The following is an 18,891-nucleotide window of genomic DNA, read 5'->3' as shown; positions in this document are numbered from 1 at the left end:
CAGCCATTGTCGCCTCAGGAAATAGGCCGAAATCCACTTAACGCGTCTACGGGGAGGAACGCGTCGCGCTCGCGATTTCCATGTTCCCCCAAAAGTTCTCCCTTCCCTTGTGTCCACAGATTTGCCAGTCTTTCCATCCCCTCCACACCCCAACCCTCTACCAAACACCATGGATAGACGCACTCCTTACACTTTGAGCGTACTTGCGCCTAGCACAAATGGTGCTGATGAGTCGAAAACCGCCATTCAAAATAAATTAAAGGATTTTGTGCTACAATTTCAGCTGGACAATGCATTCATTTACCGGTATGGAATCTACAAAAATTTGCATATCCCAGGGTGGCTTGTATCAATGACTGACCCAAACAACCTCACAGAGATCAATTACGGCAAAATGTGCTTGTGAAGCAATACTACTGTGATATTGACATTGCCCACCTTATCTCCTTCAATGAGGAGTTGGCCCACAAACTTACCACAGAGCCCGCTGATCTCATTCCTTTGGTAAGGATATCCTTCAATCACATTGTTGACTTCGCCTAACCCCGACTAGTTTGAATTGGCCCTGCAGGATTGCACCCGTCGCATCGTCTACTCTGGTGACCGAGACATCGCCCTTCCATCCCACCAACTGCTTCTCCACTCCTCAGCATCGCATATTTCCATCCGCGACCTGAACGCCACTAATATCTCTCACCTTGTCCGTATTCCTGGTATCGTCATCGGAGCTTCCACCATCTCATCAAAAGCGACCATTGTTCATATCCGCTGCAAGAACTGCGACCACAGCGAAAATATCCATGTTGACGGTGGGTTTTCTGGTCTGACCCTCCCAAGACGTTGTGGACGACACAAGGAGCCGGGCGACCAGCCTGGCGAGGAATGCCCCCTCGACCCCTATGTGGTGCACCATGAAAAATGCCAGTTTGTGGACCAGCAGGTTCTTAAGCTCCAGGAAGCCCCTGATCAGGTTCCGGTTGGTGAGTTGCCACGCCATGTCCTGATTTCTGCCGACCGGTACCTTGCAAATCGAGTCGTCCCCGGTTCGCGCTGTACCGTCATGGGTATCTTCTCGATCTACCAGGCGAAGGGTGGCAAGAAGGAAGCTGCAGTAGCCATTCGCAACCCGTACTTGCGTGCTGTTGGCTTGAACACCGACGTGGATCAGACTGCCAAGGGTAACTCGATTTTCTCGGAAGAGGAGGAGCAAGAGTTTTTGGAGTTGAGCCGCCGGCCTGACTTGTATGAGGCTATGGCTAGCAGCATTGCTCCATCAATCTACGGAAATGCCGATATCAAGAAGGCCATCGTTTGTCTGCTGATGGGCGGCTCAAAGAAGATTCTTCCTGATGGAATGAAGCTTCGTGGTGATATCAACCTCCTCATGCTGGGTGACCCCGGTACCGCTAAATCTCAACTGTTGAAGTTCGTTGAAAAGGCGGCTCCAATTGCCATCTACACCTCCGGAAAGGGTTCTTCAGCAGCTGGTTTGACTGCCTCTGTGCAGCGCGATCACACCACCCGCGAGTTCTACCTGGAGGGTGGTGCTATGGTTCTTGCCGATGGCGGTGTGGTTTGTATTGATGAGTTTGATAAGATGCGTGACGAAGATCGTGTGGCTATTCACGAGGCCATGGAGCAGCAAACTATCTCCATTGCCAAGGCTGGTATCACAACCATCCTCAACTCCCGAACGTCGGTCCTGGCCGCCGCCAACCCGGTTTTTGGTCGATATGATGATTTGAAGACCCCGGGCGAGAACATTGACTTCCAAACCACTATTCTGTCTCGTTTTGATATGATTTTCATTGTTCGGGATGATCATGAGCGTGGCCGTGATGAGAGAATCGCTCGTCACGTCATGGGTGTTCACATGGGCGGTCGTGGTATGCAGGAGCAGGTTGAAGCCGAGATTCCGGTTGAACAGATGAAGCGCTATATCAGCTACTGCCGAAGTCGCTGTGCTCCTCGTCTCTCGCCTGAGGCTGCTGAGAAACTTTCTTCCTACTTCGTTTCCATTCGAAAGCAGGTTCACCGAAGCGAGATTGAGTCCAACACCAAATCATCTATCCCGATTACTGTGCGTCAACTTGAAGCTATTGTCCGTATTACCGAGTCTCTGGCAAAGTTGTCTCTCTCTCCTATTGCCACTGAGGCCCATGTTGATGAGGCTATTCGACTCTTCCTTGCCTCAACCATGGATGCTGTCACCCAGGGCGATGGTCAGGGCAATAAAGACCTGATGCAGGAGGCATCCAAGATCGAAGATGAGCTCAAACGCCGTCTTCCTGTTGGATGGAGCACTAGCCTGGCGACTCTGCGTCGTGATTTTGTCGATGGCAAGGGTTATTCCGAACAGGCTCTCAACCGCGCTATCATCGTATTGCAGCGGAGAGAAACCATTTCGATCCGCTCTGGTGGCTCCCAGATCTACCGAAACACTGCATAGATGCTCTTATGATTCTGAAATGTTGACTTCAATATCCCGTGTATGTGCTATGGGTGATGGAATTTTCTACGGCGTGCATTTGTTTCGGCTGCGGAGTTGGGTAGGAGTTTGCGTGATATCAAACCTAGGGTCATATTTTCAACCCAAATGCATATTCATAATTTCAATCAAAACAACCATTTTGTATGTACAACACCAAAAATACCTCATTTATAAACCCAACTGCCAAGCCCTTGATGTCAGGCTGCATATCCCAACTCGGCAGACCCTCACTTCCGTTAGAGCCGTGTAGGAAGTTAGGCACCAGCATTATCGCCAAATCACTCATAGACCAGACCCTTATTCAAATCCACAGAGCAGCTGGGCGTTTCCTTGGCACTGCATGTCTGGTGCAACATCATAGGCGCCAAGCCAGCGCCAGCCCTACGGCTACCTGTGGCTGGGAATTAGGGCTGCATCGTGCGCCACGATAATGGGGAACTGGCGGCGCACGGAGGACATGACATGATGATACGTTTCTCAGGCTTACTTCTCCTCATATAGCCCCATAATTTGTACACCAAGTCCACATGGATGTGGATAGCAAATAAGTCCAGGACATGTGGCCGACAACAAAAGGCTGCAGCCTGTACGTGGACCTGGGAATCTCCAAGCAATGGTATAAATAGGAGCTCTTTCGTCCTGTAGCAACTTAGACTCGCACAATCCAATTCATTCAATTTCTCTTGATATCCTTTATCTATCTCGCCATGAGTTTCCACGAGTCAGCAAACGACATCAAACTTGAGGATGGCCACATTCTCAAAGCCAAACTCGGCTATGGAGAGGACGAAGAACGAGACGCCGAGATGGACTTGAATGATTTTATCGGCAATGATAATGGTCAGAAGCAAGCTCTCTATCCTAGTTGGGCTTATCGTGTTAATACCTTTGTTTTAGGCTGTTTCTGTTGGGGTGGGGAGAACTTTAAAGAAAGTGCCACCAATATCGAGCTTTCCATTGAGGGGTCTGGAATTCCTGTGTTACGGGCCAACCTGTTCGATGTGGAGGGGGAGGAGATTGAGGCCAATATAAACTTGGCTGAGCGAATTTCTAATGAGAATGGAGAGTTTGTCTTTGTCTAATCCTGGTTCTAATGGAATGGTTGTGTGATTACAAGACTAGTCTTTGAGGCATAGGATGTCTTTCATAGCCTGTTATATGAGTGATGTACATCAAAACAGCTTGGCGGACTTAATCTATAGGATTGTTGGTATGCTTCAACCTACAAAGGGTCGTAATGGATGAATCCACGAAATTGCCATGCTGTGCTAAAATATGAGCAAGAAGTCTGATAATTGAACACCACGACAATCAGTGCGCTTCTTTAGACTCTAGAGTAGCCTATGTATAAGTAAGTACCTGGGTATTTACCCGATAATATGGAGCGCGATAATTTTACACCAAAAGATTAGTCAAACACCCTCACTAACCTCATTTGAAGTAGTGCAGTAATTGTAATTCAAAAGGAATATTATCTTGAATATCTCAAGCAATCGCATCATCTCGCCTAATCCACATCAAAAATACGAGATAACGCTTCATTGGAGCCATGATATAGGTAAGAAAGGGCGGCTCAGTTGCATCACTCTTCAATCACCTTCACACCCTAGCCTAGTCTACAGAGTAATATGAGCAGGTATATGAGCAAGTAGGTACCTAGGTATGTACTCAGTATTATAACATTCTGATCAAGCTTAGTTTAATGTAGTCAAGCTGTTCATTGTTACTCGTCATTAGGTATCCACAGGGAACCTGAAGATGAATGAAACACAAGACTTACATCAATTCACATCGGGGATCATAAGAGAGAAATGTAGTCTTTAGAGCCCTGAGGATGTAGGATAGAGTTGAACCGGTTCACCATATTCCTATGCTTCCTTGCTATGCTCCTTGCCGCGTGGTTTATCGTGGTCATTGTCAGGCCGCTTGCAGTGACAGCGCTTGGTCGTTCCCATGGCCCAGAAGATGCCTGTTGCCCCACAAATTCGCCATGCGCCGCATATCTGGCTTCACGATCAGCGACCTCGTTGCCAATGACACCACTGTGGCTAGGTACCCAGTGAAGCTGGATGTTTGCGCCTAGCCGCTTTAACGACGCACTGGCCTCTAGAATATCCCCGAGCAGGGATTGTCTAGCCCATTGTTTGCACAGCGGGTAAAAGTGAGCTCTGGGTATCAGTTGCAGGCACGCAGAGGAGTCAGTGAAAACGAATACCTCGTGCCGAGCAACGGGAATAAACGGGTGATTCTCCTGGAATCTAGCAATGAAGCTCGAGGCTGTCCGGAGCGCTATCCCGATACCCAATAATTCTGCATCATTACTGGTGGTATCTCCATATGGGGCCTTTTCTCTCCACGAGTACCATTCATCACGCGTGGGGTCAAACCACACTGCTGCTGCACCTCCCTTATTCAAAGCACCAACTCGCTGGAATGAGCCGTCTGTCCAGAAGATGTAGTAGTACACGCCGTCTTTGTAGAGCGGCATCTTCAGCATATCTGAAGCCAATTTCTTTGCTGTAGTGCGGTCCAAATTGTTTACCACCCTGCCACTGAAAGGCTCGGGGTTTGTAGCAAGAACCGGTTGGCTTGGATTGGGTACGAGTATGGCATCAGAGCCAGTACTCTTGAGAGGGCCTACCACCCGGTGTGGAAGTGGGTGGCTGGGTGGTTCAGCCTTTTGGGGGCCTCCAAATACACTATCATAGACTTCCTTGAAAGAAAATGCCACCGGGTGTGGGGGCAGGCCACTTGGTGGATGACTGTGGGGGCGACTGGGTATTTGACTGGCTAGGTCAGGCTTTTGGGAGCCTCCAAATGCATCAGCAAAAGTCGCCCTGATCCTATCAGCACGTTGTGATACAGGTCCCCGAAAAGCAGCCGCTATCCCATGGATTCCTTCGCCGTCCCTATGAGTGGAGGGCTCTCGAGAGATTGGCAACGGGTGAGGTATAAAGATGGGGTCAGGGGTGGAAGTAGAGCTCGGGTCAACTGGCTCTCTGTAAGTTTGAAAAGAATGAGGAATATTTGCTGCATCATGAATTCCTTCGCCATTCCTATGAGTGGAGGGCTGTCGAGAGATGGGCAACGGGTGAGGAGTGAAGATGGGGTCAGGGGTGGAACTAGAGCTCAGGTCAACTGGGTCTCTGTAAGTCTGAAAAGGATGAGGATGAGGATTATTTGTTGCATTGATATCTTCGATGACGGCATTTTCGATAGTGGGAATAATTTCTGGCTCGGGGGTGACCAGGTCAATGACCAGCCTCTCATCAATGTGCACCCTCTCACATCTCCGCCGTAAGCTGTATTGTTTCACGAATGGGGTCTTTAGTCGAGTCTCAGACTTGTTGGATCGTTGGAAATCAGGGCTCCGGCTTCTTCGTCGGGGGCTTCGGCTTCGTTGTCGTCGAGTCTCGGACTCGAGTGGTGCGTGGAAATCAGGGCTACGGCTTCGTCGACGTGGGCCTTGGATTCTCCGTCGCTCTTTTTGATCGCGATCCGGAGATGGAGACATGGTTCTTCTTAGCGGCTGGCAATGCCTCAGATATCCCTGCGTGTCTGGAGAGTAATGGCTACCCATTTTGAGGACAAATCACGATAAAATGTCCTTGGGACAAATGTAGTCACGAGTTGAATCTCACTCTAACAATGAAGTAATCTTGAAGTGGTATCCAGATGGCATGGATTCTGCATAAGAAAAAAAGAACGGGTTATTGAAAGGGTAATCGGTTCTGGTGTCAGTGCAGGGGACGCGTTGGGGTTGTAGAGAGTGAAAGGTTGTCATAACAAAGGAACATGGACTGAAGATGGTGGATAAACAATATACTCAAGGTAAGAAATAGCGGTCATATCGAATTGCGTCTCCAATGCATAGATGTCTTTCAGGCAGTCGCGTTGAACCCGTCACTTCCGTCACTTCCACGTATACAGATCCATTCCATCCACTGCTCAAGAGCTTCTATGATTATGACGCTTTCCATAAGCACATACAGTACTAAATGCTTAGCGCTACTAAGCTTTGATTGCTGTAGGTGCTTCGTGTGAAACATCAAGAAGAGGAAGAAGGACGGTTGCGCTAAGGAACCTATACTGATTGTTCCTGAACACATTTGATCTCGGTTTTATTTCTTGCATTGGTGGTTAAACAAACATTATCATGAGCTAACACGGCCTTTTCAACGACATAATCTAGACCACTACTAGGTAGTCCCTTCATAGGAGTTCACATACAATCAGTCCCGTGTTTTTATAAGCCAGGGCTGAGAACACAATCATTCAACCGTAATTTACCTATACCATGCATAATATCTTTTAAGCGAAGATGGATAGTTTACTGAACAATAAGAGGCACCTGTGGACAATTCTACTATATTTTTGCTTGAGAAAAGTCTATCAAAATTTATAGAAATTTATTGAGGATGACCCACTATGGGGACCCACACGTATTACCACCATGGCCAACGTCCAGAATTATGTGGGGAACCCAACCCAGGTGTTGTAGATGTATGCCGGCCTAGAGTCCATAAGCCACTTGGGTATGGATGATCTTTTTGTCATTCGGGAAAGCCCGAGCTCGAAACCGCCTAAGCGCATATGTTTTTTGGGCCTCCTTTCATCTATTCTTTATGATATTGTAATAACCTAATGTTTGCACTAAAATCATGATCAACTCTTTTCTTGTTCCCTTTTTATCGCTTGATTCTATCTATTAATTTCTGTAATGGAGGAGTGCAACTGAGGCTTACTAAGAAATTCAGTAATCACAGGCTCCTCAGTTTGATTGCAATATGGATTTACATCTGAGTAGATGGCGATGAGAAGGTAGGCGATATGGGACAAAGTCATTTCAATGAATCATTTCAATCATTTAACCTAAATCTACTTAAGGTAGCTAACTGTATACATCGTGAACCCGCATCAGACATGACAAACAGTGCTCGGTATTAAAGTGCAAAGGCCAACAACTCAAACCAAGAAACCCCAATTTCAAGCAACTTAGCGACATTGAAGGGTATTCAGATCAAACAAAAATTACAATAATCAAAGCCAAACGCTAACACCATTTTCCATAAATCATCATCGTAAACGCCCAAGTGAACATCGCAGGTAAAAGGACAAGAGACGCCAAGATCAATGCAATGCAACTTGTTAAATTAAGAGGATTCAGTCTTACCCTCGGAAGCAGACACAGGCACAGCCTCAGCTTCCTTACTCTCAGACTTTGGCGGAAGAGCCGTCTCCAGCAAGGAAGCAATAGAGGTGGTAATCTCAGACGAGAAAGCAGGAGGCGGCAAGACAGGTGTCAACTTAGCAGGAGGACCATTATCGTCGTCATAGACAACAGCATAGGAGAAAGCATTACAGTCCTCGGGATAATAATCCGAGGCAGTAAGCTCACCAAGCGGGGAACGGTCCTCTTCCATCTTCTCGGCCTTCCGAGCCTCGGCAGCAGCAGCCAGGGCAACGGCCTGGCTATTACGAGGCAAATCAATACCAAGCTCGGAGGGTGGAACATTCTCCTTGCCGCGCGCATCAGCAGCGGTCTTACCCTCGTCATCGCTGATATCAAGTACACCGGTCGAGTGCTGCATGAGGTTTGTCATCTCCTCCTGCTCAGAGTCGACATGGATATCGAAGAACCAGCCCGACGGTGCCTTAGGTTTAGGTGCGGGCTTCGACTGGCTGAGAGCCGTAGCAAGGGAAAAAGGACGGGCAACGGCCCGCTTGCCTGAGTCGGGTCTGGACTTGGCGATGGCCGACCGGCGACCGAGTGCCTTGCATGACTTGGATGGTGGAGTCCGACCAGCTGGTTTGAGGGTTGGTGCTGATTTAGGGGTGGATGGGATTGTCTTCAAGGGGGTGGAGAAGTGTGAGACATTGGTGGTGGCGCGGGTGGAGAGGGCGATGCGGGATGTCTTGGGTTTGGGGGACCCCTTGGAGATTTCGTCGTCGTCCAGAGTGCGCTTGCGCTTTGCGGAGAGACTGCGTGTGTAGGGGTCGATGTTCTCCGAGTCTTCAATGAAGATGGAGTTCTTCTTGGAGAGAGATACGCCTGTAGAAGGGGTTTGTTGGTTTTCGGGTCGGATATCAAAATCAAAACACTGGACGAATGCTTACTATTTTGGATGTTTTGACGGTTTAGCTTTGTCCGCATAACTGATCCCATTCGCGGTGTGTCCAGGCTAGCGAAAGGCTGGCGGGTGGGAGGAGTCATGGTGAGAGTCGCCATGATGAAGGAAGGATAAGGCGCGTGGTGATGGGATTTGTTTTGGCGTAGCGGCGCTAAGTGGGGAGAAGCGGTCTACGCTTACACGCCGAAGAATTGAGTATAGATCGAGTCTTCGGTCTGGTTGTAATGGAGTAGATAAACCAGAAGAGGGATAGTAATAAATGTCGAAAGTTAAAAAAGATGAAAAAGGGTCAAAAATCCAAGGATGGAAATGGGTCGGGTACTGTATAGTGAAGGAGGGGATGGATAGTGGATAGAGTCACTACTGAACCAGGATGGGAACGGCTGAGGGACTGGAGACTGAAAAGAGGATCGGAGGATAGTTATACTGGATTCCCTATGGAAACTAGAGTTTGGACTGTAAAGAGGGAAAGAGCAAGGAGGTTCCACTGGGCGAAAGGGGAGTATTTCAAGCCCCGATGCCATGCAGAGCGCGCGTCTTCTCGCGTTCCCACGCAAGGCGCCCTTGATCGAGTTTATTGGATCATACCAGTCTGGGCGTGGCGCTCATGCATACAAACCAATTATACCGGACCATTCTTAATGTAAAGAACAATGTAAGAATGGAATGCACGCGGGGACGCGCTGTACCTATCCATTTACCTTACTTTCACTCCCTCGAGGCTTCATTTTTGATAAGTTTACATACCAAGTAATACCGTGAAGCTATCGTGACTCTTTGAGACTTGATTTCCCATTGATCTTAATTTGGAGAGATGAACGAGTCAAGATGACGGGTAATGTCGATCACGTCCGAGTAATCTTGACGCGTCGGGAGTCGGAATTAGGTAGCGGGTACATATCACCTTCCAATGAAATAGCCCAGCAGCGCGTAAAATCAAGTATCCAGTACCTCTACACGCGACACGCTTCGCGCGACATTTCCCCTCCCTTACAGTCTTCGCGAACTATATCAATGCCAACGCATCATCCATCATTGGCCCCGAGCTCATTTACGCTAATTTGGGAGCACGTTGAAACCATGGGTTGCAGATTCGTGCACACCATGTTTGAGTGGTGCAGCTTGTTTCCCCAGTGATACATAGGGAAATGATGTCGGACCAGGCTGGCGAATGCATCCAACCCCCTCTGGATTGTCTAGGCGCTCTAGAATCTACCCACGAGGTATGAAACTGTCAGAGGGGAATACCAACACGGTCGGTTCCCTGGGAATTGAGGGATCAAATGCACCCCCGTCATTGCACATGCTGCTGCACGCATTCCTCGACAACGCCACTCCGAATCCTACTGTAAATTTGCTACAAGGGGTAACCTACAGGGCTGATCACATATTGTGCATCAAGTTCCACGTTCGTGCTCGTGATCTAATGATATAATGTACACGGTGAATGCACCCGAATTAGAATAAATCGCCTCAAACTTCATCCTCAAACGGAATGCTATCCATTGCACCCAGCCGTTCCACGGCCCGAGCGGACGCACGCGCAGCCAGCTGCATAGCCTCGTCCATAACAGTCTTATAGCGGTACGGCTTCTCCTCATCTGTAATATCCTTCCCAGACTTGCCCTCAGCGCGGCGTTGTTCGCGCCACCTCGCAATCTTCACGGCATACGCCCCCACAAAAGTATCGCCCGCAGCGGTGGTATCCAGCACCTGAGACACAGGGGCTGCGGGGAGCTCGTTCGTGAAGCGCCGCACCCCATCGCTGGGTCCAGAGGTTCCACCATCTGTAGCACTGTACCAGACACCCTTAGCCCCCAACGTAATCAAAACGTAGGTGACGCCCAACTTGTGGAAGTATCGCGCCACCTTCTCCTTGCTGTCTAGCTTATCGGCGTCTGGAACAATGCGGAGCAATTGTTCGGTCGGAGGGGTCATCAACTCTGCTTCTGTCTCGTTCAAGATCAAATGATCAACGGCGTAATAGACATCTTCGGGGAGACCTCCCGGTGGAGCCGGCGCCGGATTCAGCATAACGTCAGGACCACGCTCAATGCCGCGCTTGCCAGCTGTGCGGTTCTTAGTCTTGAATGTTGCGATCTCTCGCAAGAACCAGATTACCGTGTCAACGGGGATTTCGCCCTGCATGACGATAACATCTGGCACAGGTGCTGCGAGGGCCATGCTTAGAACGTCGGGTGTTGGCTGCATACCCTGGTAGTTTGCACCGGGGGAGAACACAATGCGGTTCTCGCCTCCGGCAGATGAGTCGACGATGATCACTGCTACACCAGTGTATGCATCCTCAATTACGCGGACCCGGGATGGGTCTACGCCAGATTTCTCCAGGGTTGGCTTAAGGAGCGCAGAGAAGTGGCCGTCTCGAGCGCCTACGGCACCGACCATCTCGACCTGGACGTCACTCTCAGTGTGGAGACCTTCTGAGTCGGCTTGGGGCTTTGCTCGGGACATCCGCCCGCATGCGACGGCTTGGTTGGCACCCTTGCCGCCTGCGCTCTGGAAGTATGATGAGGCGGTGATCGTCTCGCCGGGGAAAGGAAATCGGGGTGTAACGGACACCATGTCGGCATTGAGGGATCCGATGACTCGGATTAGGGGCGCCATTATGGGAATTGACCACGCTGGAGGTTGCTCAGCTAGTAAATTGTAGGTTTGTTGGAGTCGGTGAGCTGTCGGGAGGCGGGGTTTGTAAGTGTGGGGTTAGGGGCCCAATTGGCTGTAAAAGCCTAGTCTAAAACTAGAGTGTGAGGCTGTGATTATCAATGATGAGCAGCCGCTGTCTGTTTCAGGGTATGTTCATCAAATTTCGTGTTGCAGGTTTGTTGGAAGAGGAAATGTTGAGAGGAGTTCAGGCTGCGGGGGCGTCCTCATCCGGTGGAGCATGGCAGACCCACGGTACTCTACCTAATTAACTATGGGATTCTTCTACAGTATTTTCTTATATTATATACCAGGCTCGTTTCTATTCTTCTCAATCTATGGGTATTTGAGTAAGTTGGCATATATACTAATTTTCAAGAAAAAAAAATTGGTATGGTTTCTTATGAACGTGCTCTATGCTTAGGCCTAATATATACATTGACTTGACATAACCTCCCTCAGACTTCAGTGTAGATCCATGGATGTGAATAGCTTCGAGTTCCGCATCAACACACCTGAAAGCGAACCCCTGTTTAATGAAAGTGAATGAAGAGAGTCTAAAGAGAAATATTATGAAAAAAGACAGCAAAAGAAGTATGATTCCATGTGAACCTGTTTCAAGCTCCAGACCCAACATCTGTATCCATGGATATTGATTTGATAACACCCTCTCTGTTTCACTCCATGCCCCTTTGCATTGAACAGAGTGATTTGGAAAGGGCACGTTACAGAGTGAACCGCTGCACTCCCATCAGAGGTGGCCCACGCACCTTCATTGGGAATCAGATCCAACTGAAAGCTTCATGCGGTGCTCGTGTCACCAGGCCAGGATGGTTAGGGTATTGACCTTTGATCCTGATCTGCCCTCTTAAGTTTGCTTTGTCAATCTTTTGGTAAGGTGACTCACCGGTTCGTGTCCTATATTATGCTATGCACACTCCGGCCTACACGTCCACTTTTTTCCTTTTAGCCATAATATCATTCATACTTCCCCTTTCACCAATAAAACTACCCTCCTTTTATCTTGAATGTTGTTCTAAATTCTTTATTCTAGCTAACACATGATTCTATCTAGCTTCTTCGTAGTTCATTAATCCCTATCTTCCTAATACGACCTATACTTGATAATTAATGAGCATTGATTGGAATATGTTCGTTCATCATAGCTGAAATTGGCGAGTAATAAGACGATTTCAACAGTCTGGTCTCAGTATTCTTCTTCCTCACCCTCTTCATCGTCATCATCTTCCTGCATATCGTTATCCTCTTCCTCTTCCTCGGCAGCCTCCCTAGCCGCCAATGCAGCCGCAACCTGCTCCTCCAGTATCTCCACCCTCTCCATCTCTTCCTCTTCGCCCTCACTCTCCACTCCTTTCAGATCCCCATCTTCATATTCATCCATATTCATTTCTCTTCTCTGCGTCGACGGGGTCGAGCTTACTCCTTTGCCCTTCCCTTTCCTCTCTTCTCCCTCCTTGTCCTTCGCGTTGATCCGCCTCCACTGTGGAGCACTCTTAATAGCAGCACGAATCTCGGTTGCCAGAGATATCTCTTTCGGAGTCGATGTGCGCGGATCAACCTGGAAGTTGGCAGACACTTCAGCCTCCGAGCTAGCAAAGTTAGGAAATTGGGAAACCTTCATGTACTCCGCATCATCAGGCTCAACCCCCTCGAGAAGCGATGCAATTTTGGCACGCATGATGATCTTCACTTTGGCTAAAGTTCCGCTACCATACCAGCCATCCGAGACAATCTCACACGTCTCTCGGAGATGAGGTTCGGTCAAGCTCTCTTCGGGTGGGTAGAGGAGATTTTTCAAAAGGGGGTCTTTGATATCGCAGACCATCCAGATTCTTCCATCTTGGTGAAGTGGTAATTTTCCTGTGAAAATATAAGAATCCCTGGAATCGGGGATGTCAATTCGAGTTTCTGGATCCAGACGGGCATATTTATCACGGCGGCTACCATCTCGACCTAAATCAGATTCACCGGGCATGAGGCGGAACATGAAGGTCTGGTAGTGCCGAAATTCTGGGGAAGTGCGCGGGTCGACACCAAGCTTAATGATTCCGTCACGCCATGGTCCTGCGCGGAAGATATATCCCACATAGGGAATTGCCAGGCGAAGAAGGTAGCGTTGTTCATCTGAGTGGAGGAAGTTACGAATAGCACGACGAGTCCAGATAGGGCGCTTTTCAAAGAGCTCGGTGACGAACTCGATTACTCTGCGCAGGGTGATGTCGAGAGTCTCAATCGGTGGGAGGCTTTCCTGGGGTTTGCTGGGAACTTCAGGGACATCATGCCCCACAAGGTGAGTGCGAATCTTGGTGGCTTGTTGAACGTTCTCCGTGATGATTCGGCCAGATGCATCCAGAGTTTGTTTCACGCCCGGGTTTTGGCGGTACCTGGAAGTCATAAAGTTAGTCGCTCAAATTCGTTCTGGACTTTGCTCAGATAACATTCAAGCGAGACGTACATGTAGAGAAACGGAACTTGTTCGCTACTAAGTGCCGGCGGTGGAATGATATCCGCGTCTTTAATTGTACCTTTTGCCAGGTCGATATCAAATCTCTTCATTTTCTCCACTGTGGCGACCTTAGCTTCAGCGATGGAGTTATTCAATACTGCAGTTACTTACGGTCGTATGGGACAATATAATCCCGGAACTTTTTAGTAAAAACACTGTTGGTGGTCGAGTAGACAAAATCCGGCATTCCTATCAAGTATAAGCATGGGATTAAGGTAAGGCCAGGCTCGAAAATACCTCGGAATACATGAGTACGCTCAACCTTCCCGACCGGCTGGATCTTGTACTGAGAGGGGTTATCATGGAGAGAGCGCATCAAATCCTTTGCTGTATGCCGCTGAGGGCCTTGTGCTTCTTCTGGTACCTCGGTGAACGGCTCGTCGGATCCTCTCTTGCGCTTCCGACCAGTGCGCTTGGGCACTGTCACTTTGAGCAAGATGTTGTTTGTTTGCCCAACTGTAGATACCAGAGGTCTTGCCATGGCATCTTCAGGTCGTAGTAATAGATGTGCAGGAGCATCAGCTCTAGCCGGGTTCATGATCTATGACAAGTCAGTATAGGCATGTGGCTTGCTTCTTGTATTGGTCCTTCATCTCACTTTGTTGACTCCTGTATTGCCTTGCAGTGTATCAATAGCTTTGTCAATGTTGCGAATGACGGCAGGGTGCTCCACGCTGATCAGCTGTCGAGACGGAATATTGTATGACGGGGCCGTTCGAGCCTCTCGGAGTGTGTCCATTTTGATAACTTGGTATTTAGATATTACCAAGAAGCAAAATATTCTTTCTAGCGGTCATAGAGGTTGTGTTGGACCTGTCGCAGCGTTCTTTGCGACTCGGAAGGAGGGAAGTGTGAATTGTCCACAGCTCACTTTAGGAGGCGTTCCCCGAGTCTCTGCACTGTTCCAAAACTCGCCAGCTTTTTTGGGAGCCGTCTGATCCTTGTACTTGATTTCTGACAATAGCCTATCCTGTTATCGCGGCCAAACTTCTTAAACCTGGAGGATTTGGGGGAATCGGATATGATGACTAATCACTATGTCCGGTTTGTTCAAGGAATGGCAGTATCTAGAGGTGAGACTTCACCATCATGAAAGAGACTTGGATTTCTATTTACAATCGGATTCAGGCCATCTACTGTGCTTATATTTGTATCTGTCTCGTTTTTTAGTCCTGAGGTCTCATTCAGTGTTTGCTAATGTATTGCCCAATGATCTATTTTCGCCGAAGTATATATCTTGGCTTATGCCTTAGCGTCCCACTTTCAAGATTGGAGTTCGCCACCCAAGTAAGTACTAGTGCTTTTTTAGGCTTGCTATACGTTTACGCTATTGCAAAAATATCCATGAGATATAGGCTTACCATTTTGAATACTACTAACGCAAGAACATCCAATATTGGAATTGTTGAAATCACAGGAAATTGCCCCTGTTATACACGTGACTACTAATGACATAAGCGTCAGGAAGCGGGAAAACGCATACACAAGAGCCATGACGATTGAGAGCCCTTGCAGAGGACTCGTTAGTAGCACAATATTGATTAAATTCCATCGGTCGCAAAGGCCTCTAACATGTAAAATCAAGAGATCTCATTGTACCTGTAAAATAGCCCTCTCCGTGTAAAGGGATTGTACTTGCTGCAGCCCCTCCCATCACCATCACGGCCAGGAGAACCCGCCTTTCCCTTCACCTACACCCGCTTCCTCTCCACCTTCTAACCCAACCACTTTCCTCCCTACCTCCAGGGCTGCACCCCCGATTCTTGATTTACCGTTCCTCGCTATTGCCCGTATTCAGACCATTTGACCCAGGTTTTGGTCGTGCGTTTGCAATCCGGTGGCTCTGGCGCTTCGAAATTCCCCCCGCTCCAGCCTGCCACTAAGCGACACGGAGATCCTTCTGAGCGGATCAAGCAACGTTCACCCCATATCTACCTTTACGCTGCTCGGAAAATCCCCTCTATTCCCAACACCTCAATTGTTCCATATCGAGCCACAGAGGTATGTCTTGACTGTACTCTGCTACTGCGTTTACCTGGCTGGGTCCATTCTCCCCAACATCCAAGCGTCTTGCCCCGTGCGCGTGCTGCGACATCGCCCATTCAGGACCGTTGAAGTTGGCCGCCATTGAGGCTCGATTGCTCTTCATTGGAATTGTTCGATCCCAATCGCACAGATCTTGTTTACACTATCCACGCCTCTCCTACATCTGCCATGATCAAAAGCGCTCATACGTTGCCCCTACTAGGTCGACCGATACAAAACACTCCCAACCCCCCTCGTGGCTGATCCGAAGTCGCTCTGGCGAGAGTGCAGCGCCTGGCTGCACTAGCACTGAGAAACTAGCGGAGTACATGTGGAATTCTTAATAACAGCGTAAAGATGAAGGGATTCAGACAGAGAGTGGTGAGTTCTCCTGTCCCCGGGTGCTTCACACCGCACGATCATTCCCCTCCCCCACCATGCAGGTGGTGATTATTCATCCCCCTTGCTCGCATCCAGGCTAATATCGTCCCTCTAATGCTAGCATGAGCAGTTGTCGCGGGCAAAGGATGCCAATAAGTCATCGAAGAAGAAAGACACCAACTCCACACCCCAACAACAGGCGTCCCTCGGCATCCATCCTCCACAGCAGTCGGCATCTCCGAACCAAGGTACACCAACATCGTCCACAACCTCCCTGAATGATGCCCGAGGAAAATCACCAGACGACGCCTCCCCGGCAGTAACTCCCTCAGGGGGCGCTGGTACACCGACTCAGCATTATATACCCCAAGGGGCTGGGTTGGCCGGTCAGCCAGTGAGCAATGGCCCAGGCACCCCGACCAGACAGGGCCAGTCAGTAGCACCAAGTGTGATCATCAGCCCTAGCGCTCCGGTTCGTTCATGGTCCTCTGATACAATATTCGACATGTACTAACTCGGTCGATTTCTGTAGCACGCTCCTCCCCCAGGCGCCGCCGAGACCATGCCCGGAGATCTAGCACCCCCGCGGAAATCCCATGTATTCGACCGCCTCCAAACTACCCCGAAAGATATGTCGGAGGGAATCCGGACCCCCAAACGGCAGCACTCTTCGCGGTTTGACATCTCTGATCAGCGCCAGAGAGAGCTAGAAAAATTGCCGGGCTTCCACGAAGTCGCCCCGAACCGGCGCCAGGATCTGTTCATGCAGAAGATCGACCAGTGCAACATTATCTTCGATTTCAATGATCCTACCGCGGACATGAAGTCCAAGGAGATTAAGAGGCTGGCTCTCCATGAGCTCCTAGATTATGTCGCCAACAACCGGTCTGTGATCACGGAGCCCATGTACCCCCGTGTTGTGGAGATGTTCGCCAAGAATCTGTTTCGCCCGATTCCGCCTCCGATGACCCCCCAAGGGGAGGCATTTGATCCGGAGGAGGATGAGCCTGTCTTGGAAGTGGCTTGGCCACACATTCAGGTTGTTTACGAGTTTTTCTTGCGTTTTATTGAGAGCCAAGATTTCAACACGAACATTGCGAAGGCATATATCGATCATCAATTTGTGCTTCAGGTATGTATTTGGCTCTCTTACTTCTCATAAATAGTTGGATTGCTAACATCTTATGTCCACAGCTGCTGGATTTGTTTGACTCGGAAGACCCTCGTGAGCGTGATTTCTTGAAGACGACCTTGCATCGTATCTATGGCAAATTTTTGAACTTGCGGTCATATATTCGACGATCCATCAACAACGTTTTCTTCCAGTTCATGTATGAAACAGAGAGGCACAACGGCATTGCTGAATTGTTGGAGATTTTGGGTTCCATCATCAACGGCTTTGCTCTCCCACTGAAGGAGGAACACAAACTCTTTTTGACCCGTGTTCTTCTTCCTATGCACAAGGTCAAGAGCCTGAGCATGTACCACCCGCAATTGGCCTACTGTATTGTCCAGTTCTTAGAGAAGGACTCCACCCTCACGGAAGATGTACGCATTTCCAAATCATCCCATCTCTTTTCGTCCTTTACATATGCTAACAAAATGAAGGTTGTTCTTGGGTTACTGCGTTATTGGCCGAAGACGAACAGCACCAAGGAGGTCATGTACCTCAACGAAGTGGAGGACATCTTCGAAGTCATGGATCCCGCTGAATTCGCCAAGGTGCAGGAGCCTCTTTTCCACCAACTGGCCAAGTCAGTTGCCAGTCCGCATTTCCAGGTTGCCGAACGTGCTCTTTACTTCTGGAACAACGAGTATTTCTGCAACCTTGTCAGCGACAATGTGGAAACCATTCTCCCGATCATGTTTGCTCCACTTTATGAGAATTCCAAGGGCCACTGGAACCGGTATGTTTGATTTAATGAGACAAATGGACAAGTCAACTAATCTACTTTCTGTCAACAGGACTATCCACAGCATGGTCTATAATGCCATGAAAATGTTCATGGAGATCAACCCTCAGCTTTTCGATGAGTGCTCCCACGAGTACACCGAACATCAGAATAGCGCAGACCAGCGCGAAAAGACTCGACAGGACCGGTGGGATTTGATTGAACAACAAGCCAAGCGGCAAAACGGCGCACCAGCCCTGCCACCCGCTCCCAACCTCAATGTCCCTGAGCCGATCGATGAAGTGGAAGCCATGACAACTGATAGCCAAAAGCGGCTTAATGACTTGAAGCTGGAGGAATCCGAAGTCCCGAAGGAGCGGCCTGCTCGGGAAGGAACCCCAAATTCGGTAAGTCTCGTGCATTTTTGATCTTGCATTCATGCTCTTGAGATCTACGCACCCCCACCCTATGCGGGTCTCCGTTCTTCTGCCTTGCCATCTACCTCTTTATGACCCTTGATATTTGTCGTTTGCTAAGAGGCCACTCCCCGTGTATAGCCAGCGTGATTCTAACGTGGAAACGTCCGTTTTGCTCCAGACACGACGCCGTGGTTCTATTCGCGGTTCTCGGAGACGACGAAGTGGCAGCGGCAGTGAGATACGTCCGCGACGACGTTCGGTCGGCAGTGGTACCAGTGCAACCAATGTACAGATCCTGCATCGAAGCAACTCTACCAAATGATCTGTCGGGGTAATGAGAGGGGGTGATGGATGTGACTTTCGT

The 18,891-nt window shown here is 49.0% G+C and overlaps 7 protein-coding genes across 7 annotated transcripts; 3 read left to right on the top strand and 4 right to left on the bottom strand.

The window, feature by feature from the left end:
* Positions 1 to 114: 114 nt before the first annotated feature.
* N7503_011673 (MCM DNA helicase complex subunit MCM5) lies at positions 115 to 2,449 on the top strand (the record flags this gene model as incomplete). The annotated part of the gene is made up of 3 exons (XM_057071219.1): positions 115 to 306; positions 378 to 504; positions 554 to 2,449. Exons 1-3 carry the CDS (start codon positions 170 to 172, stop codon positions 2,447 to 2,449), a joined length of 2,160 nt encoding a protein of 719 aa, XP_056917830.1. The 5' UTR covers positions 115 to 169.
* Positions 2,450 to 3,198: 749 nt separating this feature from the next.
* On the top strand, positions 3,199 to 3,573 carry N7503_011672 (CVNH domain-containing protein; the record flags this gene model as incomplete). Its single annotated transcript, XM_057071218.1, has 1 exon — positions 3,199 to 3,573. One exon carries the CDS (start codon positions 3,199 to 3,201, stop codon positions 3,571 to 3,573), a length of 375 nt encoding a protein of 124 aa, XP_056917829.1.
* Positions 3,574 to 4,289: 716 nt separating this feature from the next.
* On the bottom strand, positions 4,290 to 6,005 carry N7503_011671 (ribonuclease H family protein; the record flags this gene model as incomplete). Its single annotated transcript, XM_057071217.1, has 1 exon — positions 4,290 to 6,005. One exon carries the CDS (start codon positions 6,003 to 6,005, stop codon positions 4,290 to 4,292), a length of 1,716 nt encoding a protein of 571 aa, XP_056917828.1.
* Positions 6,006 to 7,644: 1,639 nt separating this feature from the next.
* N7503_011670 (uncharacterized protein) lies at positions 7,645 to 8,720 on the bottom strand (the record flags this gene model as incomplete). The annotated part of the gene is made up of 2 exons (XM_057071216.1): positions 7,645 to 8,543; positions 8,609 to 8,720. The coding sequence occupies 2 exons, from the start codon at positions 8,718 to 8,720 to the stop codon at positions 7,645 to 7,647; spliced, it is 1,011 nt and encodes a 336-aa protein (XP_056917827.1).
* Positions 8,721 to 10,095: 1,375 nt separating this feature from the next.
* Positions 10,096 to 11,247, bottom strand: N7503_011669 (ribokinase; the record flags this gene model as incomplete). Its single annotated transcript, XM_057071215.1, has 1 exon — positions 10,096 to 11,247. The coding sequence occupies one exon, from the start codon at positions 11,245 to 11,247 to the stop codon at positions 10,096 to 10,098; it is 1,152 nt and encodes a 383-aa protein (XP_056917826.1).
* A 1,243-nt stretch (positions 11,248 to 12,490) lies between these two features.
* On the bottom strand, positions 12,491 to 14,549 carry N7503_011668 (transcription factor TFIIIC subunit TFC1; the record flags this gene model as incomplete). Its single annotated transcript, XM_057071214.1, has 5 exons — positions 12,491 to 13,688; positions 13,760 to 13,868; positions 13,922 to 13,999; positions 14,048 to 14,351; positions 14,409 to 14,549. The coding sequence occupies 5 exons, from the start codon at positions 14,547 to 14,549 to the stop codon at positions 12,491 to 12,493; spliced, it is 1,830 nt and encodes a 609-aa protein (XP_056917825.1).
* Positions 14,550 to 16,192: 1,643 nt separating this feature from the next.
* N7503_011667 (protein phosphatase 2A regulatory subunit RTS1) lies at positions 16,193 to 18,536 on the top strand (the record flags this gene model as incomplete). The annotated part of the gene is made up of 6 exons (XM_057071213.1): positions 16,193 to 16,216; positions 16,347 to 16,688; positions 16,749 to 17,348; positions 17,411 to 17,764; positions 17,825 to 18,123; positions 18,182 to 18,536. The coding sequence occupies 6 exons, from the start codon at positions 16,193 to 16,195 to the stop codon at positions 18,534 to 18,536; spliced, it is 1,974 nt and encodes a 657-aa protein (XP_056917824.1).
* Between the last annotated feature and the right edge of the window lie 355 nt (positions 18,537 to 18,891).

The sequence above is a fragment of the Penicillium pulvis genome, assembly GCF_028828015.1.
Source record: "Penicillium pulvis strain IBT 33274 chromosome Unknown scaffold_8_segment0_segment0, whole genome shotgun sequence".
In the NCBI taxonomy this organism is placed as follows: domain Eukaryota; kingdom Fungi; phylum Ascomycota; class Eurotiomycetes; order Eurotiales; family Aspergillaceae; genus Penicillium; species Penicillium pulvis.
The sequence above is the reverse complement of the archived record's forward strand: the minus strand, read 5'-3'. Positions and strand labels throughout refer to the sequence as shown.